The 15930-nt window shown below is 51.1% G+C and overlaps 1 protein-coding gene across 3 annotated transcripts in view; it reads right to left on the reverse strand.

The window, feature by feature from the left end:
• The window catches only part of dzip1l (DAZ interacting zinc finger protein 1-like), a 1064069-nt gene that overhangs the window by 17156 nt on the left and 1030983 nt on the right, over positions 1 to 15930 (reverse strand). For all 3 annotated transcript variants that reach the window (XR_006832006.1, XM_046299974.1, XM_046299973.1), the window contains exons 4-6: positions 5300 to 5384; positions 4544 to 4668; positions 498 to 659 (exon numbers count right to left, since the gene is read on the reverse strand). Coding sequence is in view for 2 of the 3 variants with exons in the window: in XM_046299974.1 (XP_046155930.1) it covers positions 498 to 659; positions 4544 to 4668; positions 5300 to 5384 (372 nt within the window). In the remaining variant the exon portion in view is untranslated. The remainder of the gene's footprint in view (positions 1 to 497; positions 660 to 4543; positions 4669 to 5299; positions 5385 to 15930) is intronic.

Here is a 15930-nt window from a genome sequence, read left to right on the forward strand (position 1 = left end):
AAAAAATAATATATATATATATTTTAAAAAAAATGGCATCCTCTTTTTGGGGGGGGGAACAGAGGCACCGTTTGCTTCAGCAGCTCTGTTATTGTTTTTGTTTTGATGATGAAACGGATCAGAGGAGGGTACAACGGCGACGTGACAAAAACGTATTAACTAGCGGTACATATTGTGATGTTCTACTGTGCGTGCGATGATGTCAGAGCGGAAAGAAACCTTGTTGGTTGTAATATCCCAAACGGATGTGACTGTTTCACCATTAAGGATTATAGCTTCAAAGGCCATCGGAAAATGACTTGATACTGGTTTTGTGTGTTAGGCAAGTAGCAGGGGGTGCGTGCTTGAGCTTTTGAAAACGGGCTCTTTCTTTACACTGTGGCGCCATCTAGTGGCTGGAAAGCACTACAGCTTGGATTGACTCAACATCACTTTTACCACCACGCCACTAAGCCCCTGTTTTCATGCATGTCCTTTAAAATGGGAATAGGACTCACAGCCTCGATGGAGGAGCTCCTGCTGGCCATATCTCTGAACTCCTGCCGGAACAGCTGCTTCAGGTCCCTCATTTCCTCATGAAACTTCTTCCTCTCCTCCTCTTTCCAGCTCTCCATCTTCTCTCTCGCCGAGGTCTCTTTCCTTCGCTGATCTTCCAGCTCCTGTTGGTTAAACCCATTGAAGCACTCATGAGAGACACCGCAGTTTAGATATACATCTGGGATGGGAAACTGTGAAGGGGGTGGAGGAGGAACACAGCAACAACAAACATATGAACTCATCATGAGTGGCCACACCGGCTCGTGGGTCTGCACGTACCCACAACTATACCCACAACTATACCCACATCTACCCACAACTATACCCACATCTACCCACAACTATACCCACATCTACCCACAACTATACCCACATCTACCCACAACTATACCCACATCTACCCACAACTATACCCACATCTACCCACAACTATACCCACATCTATGCCCACAACTATACCCACATCTACCCACAACTATACCCACATCTACCCACAACTATACCCACATCTATGCCCACATCTATGCCCACAACTATACCACATCTACCCACAACTATACCCACATCTATGCCCACATCTATACCCACATCTACCCACAACTATACCCACATCTATGCCCACAACTATACCCACATCTACCCACAACTATACCCACATCTATGCCCACATCTATACCCACATCTACACCCACATCTACGCCCACATCTATAACCACAACTATGCCCACATCTACACCCACATCTATGCCCACATCTATACCCACAACTATACCCACAACTATACCCACAACTATGTCCACATCTACACCCACATCTATGCCCACATCTATACCCACATCTACACCCACATCTACACCCACATCTACGTCCACATCTATACCCACATCTATGCCCACAACTATACCCACATCTACGCCCACATCTACGTCCACATCTATACCCACAACTATGCCCACATCTACACCAACATCTACACCCACATCTATACCCACATCTACACCCACATCTATGCCCACATCTATACCCACAACTATGTCCACATCTACACCCACATCTACGCCCACATCTATGTCCACATCTATACCCACATCTATGCCCACAACTATACCCACATCTACACCCACATCTACGCCCACATCTATGTCCACATCTATACCCACAACTATGGCCACATCTACACCCAAATCTATGCCCACATCTATACCCACAACTATGTCCACATCTACACACACATCTATGCCCACATCTATACCCACAACTATGCCCACATCTACACCCACATCTATACCCACAACTATGCCCACATCTACACCCACATTTACGCCCACATCTATGTCCACATCTATACCCACATCTATGCCCACAACTATACCCACATCTACACCCACATCTACGCCCACATCTATGTCCACATCTATACCCACAACTATGCCCACATCTACACCCACATCTACACCCACAACTATACCCACATCTACACCCACAACTATACCCACATCTATGCCCACATCTATACCCACATCTATGCCCACAACTATACCCACAACTATACCCACATCTATACCCACAACTATACCCACATCTATGCCCACAACTATACCCACAACTATACCCACATCTATACCCACATCTACACCCACAACTATACCCACATCTACACCCACATCTACACCCATAACTATAGCCACATCTATACCCACACCTATACCCACATCTATACCCACATCTACGCCCACATCTACACCCACATCTATACCCACACCTATACCCACATCTACACCCACATCTACACCCACATCTACGCCCACATCTACGCCCACATCTATGCCCACATCTATAGCCACATCTATACCCACAACTATACCCACATCTATACCCACATCTATGCCCACATCTACACCCACATCTACACCCACATCTACACCCACACAGGCAGTCAGTGCAGGCCATAGCCTTTTGGGGGCCTTAAGTTACATTTTAGTTGGGAGCCCCCACCTCGTGAGCAAAACATTTTAGCCGGCTGTCCTGAATCTGCCTGTATTGAGGGGGAGTACTGTCCTGAACCTGCCTGTATTGGAGGGAAATTACTGTCCTGAACCTGCCTGTATTGGAGGGGGAGTACTGTCCTGAACCTGCCTGTATTGGAGGGGGAGTACTGTCCTGAATCTGCCTGTATTGGAGGTAGATTACTGTCCTGAATATGCCTGTATTGGAGGGAGAGTACTGTCCTGAATCTGCCTGTATTGGAGGGGAACAACTGTCCTGAATCTGCATGTATTGGAGGGAGAGTACTGTCCTGAATCTGCCTGTATTGGAGGGGGAGTAATGTCCTGAATCTGCCTGTATTGGAGGGGGAGAACTGTCCTGAACCTGCCTGTATTGGAGGGGAAGAACTTTCCTGAATCTGCCTGTATTGGAGGTAGATTACTGTCCTGAATCTGCCTGTATTGGGGAGAGTACTGTTCTGAATCTGCCTGTATTGGAGGGGAAGAACTGTCCTGAATCTGCCTGTATTGGAGGGAGATTACTGTCCTGAATCTGCCTGTTTTGGAGGGGGAGTGGTTTCACTTCTTTTCTGAGAATATAACTAGCTTCTCAGGCTCATAGATCACCTCAGAGAACACTGCTACTCCAGCTGCTCTCTCTTCATCTGACTACATTTTCTCTCATAGTCTGAGAGCATCTGGTCGTCAAGGTGATGACACAGGACTACTAATGTATCCTGTGTGGAGATTCTCTTTTCTCCCTCTCTCGCCTGTCCATCTCCTCTCTCACCTGTCCATCTCCTCTCTCAACCTGTCCATCTCCTCTCTCAACCTGTCCATCTCCTCACTCACCTGTCCATCTCCTCTCTCACCTGTCCATCTCCTCTCTCACCTGTCCATCTCCTCACTCACCTGTCCATCTCCTCACTCACCTGTCCATCTCCTCTCTCACCTGTCCATCTCCTCTCTCGCCTGTCCATCTCCTCTCTCACCTGTCCATCTCCTCTGTTACCTGTCCATTTCCTCACTCACCTGTCCATCTCCTCTGTCACCTGTCCAGTTCCTCTGTCACCTGTCCATCTCCTCACTCACCTGTCCATCTCCTCACTCACCTGTCCATTTCCTCACTCACCTGTCCATCTCCTCTGTCACCTGTCCATTTCCTCTGTCACCTGTCCATCTCCTCTCTCACCTGTCCATCTCCTCACTCACCTGTCCATCTCCTCACTCACCTGTCCATCTCCTCACTCACCTGTCCATCTCCTCACTCACCTGTCCATCTCCTCACTCACCTGTCCATTTCCTCACTCACCTGTCCATCTCCTCTGTCACCTGTCCATTTCCTCTGTCACCTGTCCATCTCCTCTCTCACCTGTCCATCTCCTCACTCACCTGTCCATCTCCTCACTCACCTGTCCATTTCCTCACTCACCTGTCCATCTCCTCTTTCACCTGTCCATTTCCTCTGTCACCTGTCCATCTCCTCACTTACCTGTCCATCTCCTCACTCACCTGTCCATCTCCTCTGTCACCTGTCCATCTCCTCAACCACCTGTCCATCTCCTCTGTCACCTGTCCATCTCCTCAACCACCTGTCCATCTCCTCTGTCACCTGTCCATCTCCTCACTCACCTGTCCATCTCCTCACTCACCTGTCCATCTCCTCACTCACCTGTCCATCTCCTCTCTCAACCTGTCCATCTCCTCTCTCACCTGTCCATCTCCTCTCTCACCTGTCCATCTCCTCTGTCACCTGTCCATCTCCTCTCTCACCTGTCCATCTCCTCATTTGAATTCCATGCTGTCACTATCACTTGTCCACTAAAGCTTAACATTGTTCTAATCTATCGCCCACCAGGTGCCCTTGGAGAGTTCCTCAATGGGCTTGACACCTCGATAAGCTCATTTTCTGACAATGGATCATCATACTGAGTAGCTTCAACCTCCTGAAGTCTCCCTTCCATTAATTTTCTTTCGCCTCCCACTCACAAGGCAGGCAACACGCTTGTGTATGGTTTTACCTGCTGTTTCCTAAGGGCCTCTGCTTCCCTCTCTACGTCCAGTCTAGTCTGGGACAGTTTCAGCCTCTCTCTCAGCTCCTCTATCCCATCCTCCATCTGTTCCACCTGCCTCTTCTTCTGCCTCTCTGAGGAGAGGACAACAGACAGTAGTTATCTGCCTCTCTGAGGAGAGGACAATAATATAATATAATATAATATATATAATATATAATAATATAATATAATATAATATATGCCATTTAGCAGACGCTTTTATCCAAAGCGACTTACAGTCATGTGTGCATACATTCTACGTATGGGTGGTCCCGGGGATCGAACCCACTACCCTGGCGTTACAAGCGCCATGCTCTACCAACTGAGCTACTACAGGACAGTATTTATCTGCCTCTCTGAGGAGAGGACAACAGACAGTAGGGAACGTAACCACTCAGTGACTATTGGAGCACGAAGGCAACATGAGGTCGAAGGTTAAATTCCTGCATGGGGCATATGCGCCACCTTCAATGGTCACAGGTCTGTAAGTCACTCTGGATAAAAGAGATTAAGATTAAGTGGCAACTGAATGAACATATCAGGATTGAAAAATGTACTCTACATCACATAACACAGTGCTGTTCAAACCTCCTAACCACATACACGTGTTTTATAATGCATTGTGTGTTGACTGATAGCCATTGTGTTGACTGACTACTTACTAATAAAGAGTTAAATCGGGTAGAAGAACAAAAATCTGAGGAGTGTAGATATGACACAGACCTGTGTCTGTCAGCTCCGGATGCCTGCGCTGTAGGTGGGCTTGTAAGTACGAATAGTTGGTGAAGGACTTCTCACAGCATTGGCACTGAAAAATATCATAGTTTGGTCAGGGTGGGGGGGAGAGAGATGGTCATGGTGGAGGGGAGAGAGATGGTCAGGGTGGAGGGTAGAGAGATGGTCAGGGTGGAGGGTAGAGAGATGGTCAGGGTGGAGGGTAGAGAGATGGTCAGGGTGGAGGGTAGAAAGATGGTCAGGGTGGAGGGTAGAGAGATGGTCAGGGTGGAGGGTACAGAGATGGTCAGGGTGGAGGGTAGAGAGATGGTCAGGGTGGAGGGTACAGCATAGAGATGGTCAGGGTGGAGGGTACAGTATAGAGATGGTCAGGGTGGAGGGTACAGTATAGAGATGGTCAGGGTGGAGGGTACAGTATAGAGATGGTCAGGTTGGAGGGTAGAGAGATGGTCAGGGTGGAGGGTATAGTATAGAGATGGTCAGGGTGGACAGTATAGTATAGAGATGGTCAGGGTGGAGGGTACAGTATAGAGATGGTCAGGGTGGAGGGTACAGAGATGGTCAGGGTGGAGGGCACAGAGATGGTCAGGGTGGAGGGTACAGTATAGAGATGGTCAGGGTGGAGGGTACAGTATAGAGATGGTCAGGGTGGAGGGTACAGTATAGAAATGGTCAGGGTGGAGGGTACAGTATAGAGATGGTCAGGGTGGAGGGTACAGTATAGAGATGGTCAGGTTGGAGGGTAGAGAGATGGTCAGGGTGGAGGGTATAGTATAGAGATGGTCAGGGTGGACAGTATAGTATAGAGATGGTCAGGGTGGAGGGTACAGTATAGAGATGGTCAGGGTGGAGGGTACAGAAATGGTCGGGGTGGTGTGTACAGAGATGGTCAGGGTGGAGGGTACAGTATAGAGATGGTCAGGTTGGAGGGTAGAGAGATGGTCAGGGTGGAGGGTATAGTATAGAGATGGTCAGGGTGGACAGTATAGTATAGAGATGGTCAGGGTGGAGGGTAGAGAGATGGTCAGGGTGGAGGGTATAGTATAGAGATGGTCAGGGTGGACAGTATAGTATAGAGATGGTCAGGGTGGAGGGTACAGTATAGAGATGGTCAGGGTGGAGGGTACAGAAATGGTCGGGGTGGTGTGTACAGAGATGGACAGGGTGGAGGGTACAGTATAGAGATGGTCAGGGTGGAGGGTACAATACAGAGATGGTCAGGGAGGAGGGTACAGTACAGAGATGGTCAGGGTGGAGGATACAGAGATGGTCAGGGTGGAGGGTACAGTATAGATATGGTCAAGGTGGAGGGTACAGTATAGAGATGGTCAGGGTGGAGGGTACAGAGATGGTCAGGGTGGAGGGTATAGTATAGAGATGGTCAGGGTGGAGGGTACAGTACAGAGATGGACAGGGTGGAGGGTATAGAGATGGTCAGGGTGGAGAGTGCAGTATAGAGATGGTCAGGGTGGAGGGTACAGTATAAAGATGGTCAGAGTGGAGGGTACAGAGATGGTCAGGGTGGAGAGTACAGAGATGGTCAGGGTGGAGGGTACAGTATAGAGATGGTCAGGGTGGAGGGTACAGTATAGAGATGGTCAGGGTGGAGGGTACAGTATAGAGATGGTCAGGGTGGAGGGTACAGAGATGGTCAGGATGGAGGGTACAGAGATGGTCAGGGTGGAGGGTATAGTATAGAGATGGTCAGGGAGGAGGGTACAGTATAGAGATGGTCAGGGTGGAGGGTACAGTACAGAGATGGTCAGGGTGGAGGGTACAGTATAGAGATGGTCAGGGTGGAGGGTACAGTATAGAGATGGTCAGGGTGGAGGGTACAGTACAGAGATGGTCAGGGTGGAGGGTACAGTATAGAGATGGTCAGGGTGGAGGGTACAGTATAGAGATGGTCAGGGTGGAGGGTACAGTACAGAGATGGTCAGGGTGGAGGGTACAGTATAGAGATGGTCAGGGTGGAGCGTACAGTATAGAGATGGTCAGGGTGGAGGGTACAGTACAGAGATGGTCAGGGTGGAGGGTACAGTATAGAGATGGTCAGGGTGGAGGGTACAGTATAGAGATGGTCAGGGTGGAGGGTACAGTACAGAGATGGTCAGGGTGGAGGGTACAGAGATGGTCAGGGTGGAGGGTACAGAGATGGTCAGGGTGGAGGGTACAGTATAGAGATGGTCAGGGTGGAGGGTACAGTATAGAGATGGTCAGGATGGAGGGTACAGAGATGGTCAGGGTGGAGGGTACAGTATAGAGATGGTCAGGGTGGAGGGTACAGTATAGAGATGGTCAGGGTGGAGGGTCCAGTATAGAGATGGTCAGGGTGGAGGGTACAGTATAGAGATGGTCAGGGTGGAGGGTACAGTACAGAGATGGTCAGGGTGGAGGGTACAGTACAGAGATGGTCAGGGTGGAGGGTACAGTATAGAGATGGTCAGGGTGGAGGGTACAGTACAGAGATTGTCAGGGTGGAGGGTACAGTATAGAGATGGTCAGGGTGGAGGGTACAGTATAGAGATGGTCAGGGTGGAGGGTACAGAGATGGTCAGGGTGGAGGGTACAGTATAGAGATGGTCAGGGTGGAGAGTAGAGAGATGGTCAGGGTGGAGGGTACAGTATAGAGATGGTCAGGGTGGAGAGTATAGTATAGAGATGGTCAGGCTGGAGGGTACAGTATAGAGATGGTCAGGGTGGAGGGTACAGAGATGGTCAGGGTGGAGGGTACAGTATAGAGATGGTCAGGGTGGAGGGTACAGTATAGAGATGGTCAGGGTGGAGGGTGCAGTATAGAGATGGTCAGGGTGGAGGGTGCAGTATAGAGATGGTCAGGGTGGAGGGTACAGAGATGGTCAGGGTGGAGGGTACAGCGATGGACAGGGTGGAGGGTACAGTATAGAGATGGTCAGGGTGGAGGGTACAGTATAGAGATGGTCAGGGTGGAGGGTACAGAGATGGTCAGGGTGGAGGGTACAGTATAGAGATGGTCAGGGTGGAGGGTACAGAAATGGTCGGGGTGGTGTGTACAGAGATGGACAGGGTGGAGGGTACAGTATAGAGATGGTCAGGGTGGAGGGTACAGTACAGAGATGGTCAGGGAGGAGGGTACAGTACAGAGATGGTCAGGGTGGAGGATACAGAGATGGTCAGGGTGGAGGGTACAGTATAGATATGGTCAAGGTGGAGGGTACAGTATAGAGATGGTCAGGGTGGAGGGTACAGAGATGGTCAGGGTGGAGGGTATAGTATAGAGATGGTCAGGGTGGAGGGTACAGTACAGAGATGGACAGGGTGGAGGGTATAGAGATGGTCAGGGTGGAGAGTGCAGTATAGAGATGGTCAGGGTGGAGGGTACAGTATAAAGATGGTCAGAGTGGAGGGTACAGAGATGGTCAGGGTGGAGGGTACAGTATATAGATGGTCAGGGTGGAGGGTACAGTATAGATAATAATAATAATAATATATGCCATTTAGCAGACGCTTTTATCCAAAGCGACTTACAGTCATAGAGATGGTCAGGGTGGAGGGTACAGTACAGAGATGGTCAGGGTGGAGGGTACAGAGATGGTCAGGGTGGAGGGTATAGTATAGAGATGGTCAGGGAGGAGGGTACAGTATAGAGATGGTCAGGGTGGAGGGTACAGTACAGAGATGGTCAGGGTGGAGGGTACAGTATAGAGATGGTCAGGGTGGAGAGTACAGTACAGAGATGGTCAGGGTGGAGGGTACAGTACAGAGATGGTCAGGGTGGAGGGTACAGTATAGAGATGGTCAGGGTGGAGGGTACAGTATAGAGATGGTCAGGGTGGAGGGTACAGTACAGAGATGGTCAGGGTGGAGGGTACAGTATAGAGATGGTCAGGGTGGAGCGTACAGTATAGAGATGGTCAGGGTGGAGGGTACAGAGATGGTCAGGGTGGAGGGTACAGTATAGAGATGGTCAGGGTGGAGGGTACAGTATAGAGATGGTCAGGGTGGAGGGTACAGTACAGAGATGGTCAGGGTGGAGGGTACAGAGATGGTCAGGGTGGAGGGTACAGAGATGGTCAGGGTGGAGGGTACAGTATAGAGATGGTCAGGTTGGAGGGTACAGTATAGAGATGGTCAGGATGGAGGGTACAGAGATGGTCAGGGTGGAGGGTACAGTATAGAGATGGTCAGAGTGGAGGGTACAGTATAGAGATGGTCAGGGTGGAGGGTACAGTATAGAGATGGTCAGGGTGGAGGGTACAGTACAGCGATGGTCAGGGTGGAGGGTATAGTACAGAGATGGTCAGGGTGGAGAGTACAGAGATGGTCAGGGTGGAGGGTACAGTATAGAGATGGTCAGGGTGGAGGGTACAGAGATGGTCAGGGTGGCGGGGTACAGTATAGAGATGGTCAGGGTGGAGGGTGCAGTATAGAGATGGTCAGGGTGGAGGGTACAGAGATGGTCAGGATGGAGGGTACAGAGATGGTCAGGGTGGAGGGTATAGTATAGAGATGGTCAGGGAGGAGGGTACAGTATAGAGATGGTCAGGGTGGAGGGTACAGTACAGAGATGGTCAGGGTGGAGGGTACAGTATAGAGATGGTCAGGGTGGAGGATACAGTATAGAGATGGTCAGGGTGGAGGGTACAGTACAGAGATGGTCAGGGTGGAGGGTACAGTATAGAGATGGTCAGGGTGGAGGGTACAGTATAGAGATGGTCAGGGTGGAGGGTACAGTACAGAGATGGTCAGGGTGGAGGGTACAGTATAGAGATGGTCAGGGTGGAGCGTACAGTATAGAGATGGTCAGGGTGGAGGGTACAGTACAGAGATGGTCAGGGTGGAGGGTACAGTATAGAGATGGTCAGGGTGGAGGGTACAGTATAGAGATGGTCAGGGTGGAGGGTACAGTACAGAGATGGTCAGGGTGGAGGGTACAGAGATGGTCAGGGTGGAGGGTACAGAGATGGTCAGGGTGGAGGGTACAGTATAGAGATGGTCAGGGTGGAGGGTACAGTATAGAGATGGTCAGGATGGAGGGTACAGAGATGGTCAGGGTGGAGGGTACAGTATAGAGATGGTCAGGGTGGAGGGTACAGTATAGAGATGGTCAGGGTGGAGGGTGCAGTATAGAGATGGTCAGGGTGGAGGGTACAGAGATGGTCAGGATGGAGGGTACAGAGATGGTCAGGGTGGAGGGTATAGTATAGAGATGGTCAGGGAGGAGGGTACAGTATAGAGATGGTCAGGGTGGAGGGTACAGTACAGAGATGGTCAGGGTGGAGGGTACAGTATAGAGATGGTCAGGGTGGAGGATACAGTATAGAGATGGTCAGGGTGGAGGGTACAGTACAGAGATGGTCAGGGTGGAGGGTACAGTATAGAGATGGTCAGGGTGGAGGGTACAGTATAGAGATGGTCAGGGTGGAGGGTACAGTACAGAGATGGTCAGGGTGGAGGGTACAGTATAGAGATGGTCAGGGTGGAGCGTACAGTATAGAGATGGTCAGGGTGGAGGGTACAGTACAGAGATGGTCAGGGTGGAGGGTACAGTATAGAGATGGTCAGGGTGGAGGGTACAGTATAGAGATGGTCAGGGTGGAGGGTACAGTACAGAGATGGTCAGGGTGGAGGGTACAGAGATGGTCAGGGTGGAGGGTACAGAGATGGTCAGGGTGGAGGGTACAGTATAGAGATGGTCAGGGTGGAGGGTACAGTATAGAGATGGTCAGGATGGAGGGTACAGAGATGGTCAGGGTGGAGGGTACAGTATAGAGATGGTCAGGGTGGAGGGTACAGTATAGAGATGGTCAGGGTGGAGGGTCCAGTATAGAGATGGTCAGGGTGGAGGGTACAGTATAGAGATGGTCAGGGTGGAGGGTACAGTACAGAGATGGTCAGGGTGGAGGGTACAGTACAGAGATGGTCAGGGTGGAGGGTATAGTACAGAGATGGTCAGGGTGGAGAGTACAGAGATGGTCAGGGTGGAGGGTACAGTATAGAGATGGTCAGGGTGGAGGGTACAGAGATGGTCAGGGTGGCGGGGTACAGTATAGAGATGGTCAGGGTGGAGGGTACAGTATAGAGATGGTCAGGGTGGAGGGTACAGTATAGAGATGGTCAGGGTGGAGGATACAGAGATGGTCAGGGTGGAGGGTACAGTATAGAGATGGTCAGGGTGGAGGGTACAGTATAGAGATGGTCAGGGTGGAGAGTATAGTATAGAGATGGTCAGGGTGAAGGGTACAGTATAGAGATGGTCAGGGTGGAGGGTACAGAGATGGTCAGGGTGTAGGGTACAGTATAGAGATGGTCAGGGTGGAGAGTAGAGAGATGGTCAGGGTGGAGGGTACAGTATAGAGATGGTCAGGGTGGAGAGTATAGTATAGAGATGGTCAGGGTGGAGGGTACAGTATAGAGATGGTCAGGGTGGAGGGTACAGAGATGGTCAGGGTGGAGGGTACAGTATAGAGATAGAGATGGTCAGGGTGGAGTCAGGGTATAGTATAGAGATGGTCAGGGTGGAGGGTACAGTATAGAGATGGTCAGGGTGGAGGGTACAGAGATGGTCAGGGTGGAGGGTACAGTATAGAGATGGTCAGGGTGGAGGGTACAGTATAGAGATGGTCAGGGTGGAGGGTACAGTACAGAGATGGTCAGGGTGGAGGGTACAGTATAGAGATGGTCAGGGTGGAGGGTACAGTATAGAGATGGTCAGGGTGGAGGGTGCAGTATAGAGATGGTCAGGGTGGAGGGTACAGAGATGGTCAGGGTGGAGGGTACAGAGATGGACAGGGTGGAGGGTACAGTATAGAGATGGTCAGGGTGGAGGATACAGAGATGGTCAGGGTGGAGGGTACAGTATAGAGATGGTCAGGGTGGAGGGTACAGAGATGGTCGGGGTGGTGGGTACAGAGATGGACAGGGTGGAGGGTACAGTATAGAGATGGTCAGGGTGGAGGGTACAGAGATGGTCAGGGTGGAGGGTACAGTATAGAGATGGTCAGGGTGGAGAGTAGAGAGATGGTCAGGGTGGAGGGTACAGTATAGAGATGGTCAGGGTGGAGAGTATAGTATAGAGATGGTCAGGGTGGAGGGTACAGTATAGAGATGGTCAGGGTGGAGGGTACAGAGATGGTCAGGGTGGAGGGTACAGTATAGAGATGGTCAGGGTGGAGGGTACAGTATAGAGATGGTCAGGGTGGAGGTTGCAGTATAGAGATGGTCAGGGTGGAGGGTACAGAGATGGTCAGGGTGGAGGGTACAGAGATGGACAGGGTGGAGGGTACAGTATAGAGATGGTCAGGGTGGAGGGTACAGAGATGGTCAGGGTGGAGGGTACAGTATAGAGATGGTCAGGGTGGAGGGTACAGAGATGGTCGGGGTGGTGGGTACAGAGATGGACAGGGTGGAGGGTACAGTATAGAGATGGTCAGGGTGGAGGGTACAGAGATGGTCAGGCTGGAGGGTATAGTATAGAGATGGTCAGGGTGGAGGGTACAGTACAGATATGGACAGGGTGGAGGGTATAGAGATGGTCAGGGTGGAGAGTACAGTATAGAGATGGTCAGGGTGGAGGGTACAGTATAAAGATGGTCAGAGTGGAGGGTACAGAGATGGTCAGGGTGGAGGGTACAGTATAGAGATGGTCAGGGTGGAGGGTACAGTACAGAGATGGTCAGGGTGGAGGGTACAGAGATGGTCAGGATGGAGGGTACAGAGATGGTCAGGGTGGAGGGTATAGTATAGAGATGGTCAGGGTGGAGGGTACAGTACAGAGATGGTCAGGGTGGAGGGTACAGTACAGAGATGGTCAGGGTGGAGGGTACAGTATAGAGATGGTCAGAGTGGAGGGTACAGTATAGAGATGGTCAGGGTGGAGGGTACAGTACAGAGATGGTCAGGGTTGAGGGTACAGAGATGGTCAGGGTGGAGGGTACAGAGATGGTCAGGGTGGAGGGTACAGAGATGGTCAGGGTGGCAGGGTACAGTATAGAGATGGTCAGGGTGGAGGGTACAGTATAGAGATGGTCAGGGTGGAGGGTACAGTATAGAGATGGTCAGGGTGGAGGATACAGAGATGGTCAGGGTGGAGGGTACAGTATAGAGATGGTCAGGGTGGAGGGTACAGTATAGAGATGGTCAGGGTGGAGGGTACAGTATAGAGATGGTCAGGGTGGAGAGTATAGTATAGAGATGGTCAGGGTGAAGGGTACAGTATAGAGATGGTCAGAGGTGGAGGGTACAGAGATGGTCAGGGTGGAGGGTACAGTATAGAGATGGTCAGGGTGGAGAGTAGAGAGATGGTCAGGGTGGAGGGTACAGTATAGAGATGGTCAGGGTGGAGAGTATAGTATAGAGATGGTCAGGGTGGAGGGTACAGTATAGAGATGGTCAGGGTGGAGGGTACAGAGATGGTCAGGGTGGAGGGTACAGTATAGAGATGGTCAGGGTGGAGGGTACAGTATAGAGATCAGGGTGGAGGGTACAGAGATGATCAGGGTGGAGGGTACAGAGATGGACAGGGTGGAGGGTACAGTATAGAGATGGTCAGGGTGGAGGGTATAGAGATGGTCAGGGTGGAGGGTACAGTATAGAGATGGTCAGGGTGGAGGGTACAGTACAGAGATGGTCAGGGTGGAGGGTACAGAGATGGTCAGGATGGAGGGTACAGAGATGGTCAGGGTGGAGGGTATAGTATAGAGATGGTCAGGGTGGAGGGTACAGTATAGAGATGGTCAGGGTGGAGGGTACAGTATAGAGATGGTCAGGGTGGAGGGTACAGTATAGAGATGGTCAGGGTGGAGGGTACAGTATAGAGATGGTCAGGGTGGAGGGTACAGTATAGAGATGGTCAGGGTGGAGGGTACAGTATAGAGATGGTCAGGTTGGAGGGTAGAGAGATGGTCAGGGTGGAGGGTATAGTATAGAGATGGTCAGGGTGGACAGTATAGTATAGAGATGGTCAGGGTGGAGGGTACAGTATAGAGATGGTCAGGGTGGAGGGTACAGAGATGGTCAGGGTGGAGGGCACAGAGATGGTCAGGGTGGAGGGTACAGTATAGAGATGGTCAGGGTGGAGGGTACAGTATAGAGATGGTCAGGGTGGAGGGTACAGTATAGAAATGGTCAGGGTGGAGGGTACAGTATAGAGATGGTCAGGTTGGAGGGTAGAGAGATGGTCGGGGTGGTGTGTACAGAGATGGTCAGGGTGGAGGGTACAGTATAGAGATGGTCAGGTTGGAGGGTAGAGAGATGGTCAGGGTGGAGGGTATAGTATAGAGATGGTCAGGGTGGACAGTATAGTATAGAGATGGTCAGGGTGGAGGGTAGAGAGATGGTCAGGGTGGAGGGTATAGTATAGAGATGGTCAGGGTGGACAGTATAGTATAGAGATGGTCAGGGTGGAGGGTACAGTATAGAGATGGTCAGGGTGGAGGGTACAGAAATGGTCAGGGGGGTGGTGTGTACAGAGATGGTCAGGGTGGAGGGTACAGTATAGAGATGGTCAGGGTGGAGGGTACAGTACAGAGATGGTCAGGGTGGAGGGTACAGTACAGAGATGGTCAGGGTGGAGGATACAGAGATGGTCAGGGTGGAGGGTACAGTATAGAGATGGTCAGGGTGGAGGGTACAGTATAGAGATGGTCAGGGTGGAGGGTACAGAGATGGTCAGGGTGGAGGGTATAGTATAGAGATGGTCAGGGTGGAGGGTACAGTACAGAGATGGACAGGGTGGAGGGTACAGAGATGGTCAGGGTGGAGGGTACAGTATAGAGATGGTCAGGGTGGAGAGTGCAGTATAGAGATGGTCAGGGTGGAGGGTACAGTATAAAGATGGTCAGAGTGGAGGGTACAGAGATGGTCAGGGTGGAGAGTACAGAGATGGTCAGGGTGGAGGGTACAGTATAGAGATGGTCAGGGTGGAGGGTACAGTATAGAGATGGTCAGGGTGGAGGGTACAGTATAGAGATGGTCAGGGTGGAGGGTACAGAGATGGTCAGGATGGAGGGTACAGAGATGGTCAGGGTGGAGGGTACAGTATAGAGATGGTCAGGGTGGAGGGTACAGTATAGAGATGGTCAGGGTGGAGGGTACAGTACAGAGATGGTCAGGGTGGAGGGTACAGTATAGAGATGGTCAGGGTGGAGGGTACAGTATAGAGATGGTCAGGGTGGAGGGTACAGTACAGAGATGGTCAGGGTGGAGGGTACAGTATAGAGATGGTCAGGGTGGAGGGTACAGTATAGAGATGGTCAGGGTGGAGGGTACAGTACAGAGATGGTCAGGGTGGAGGGTACAGTATAGAGATGGTCAGGGTGGAGGGTACAGTATAGAGATGGTCAGGGTGGAGGGTACAGTACAGAGATGGTCAGGGTGGAGGGTACAGTATAGAGATGGTCAGGGTGGAGGGTACAGTATAGAGATGGTCAGGGTGGAGGGTACAGTACAGAGATGGTCAGGGTGGAGGGTACAGAGATGGTCAGGGTGGAGGGTACAGAGATGGTCAGGGTGGAGGGTACAGTATAGAGATGGTCAGGGTGGAGGGTACAGTATAGAGATGGTCAGGATGGAGGGTACAGAGATGGTCAGGGTGGAGGGTACAGTATAGAGATGGTCAGGGTGGAGGGTACAGTATAGAG

This window comes from Oncorhynchus gorbuscha, linkage group LG15 (genome assembly GCF_021184085.1).
Source record: "Oncorhynchus gorbuscha isolate QuinsamMale2020 ecotype Even-year linkage group LG15, OgorEven_v1.0, whole genome shotgun sequence".
Classification (NCBI taxonomy): Eukaryota; Metazoa; Chordata; class Actinopteri; order Salmoniformes; family Salmonidae; genus Oncorhynchus; species Oncorhynchus gorbuscha.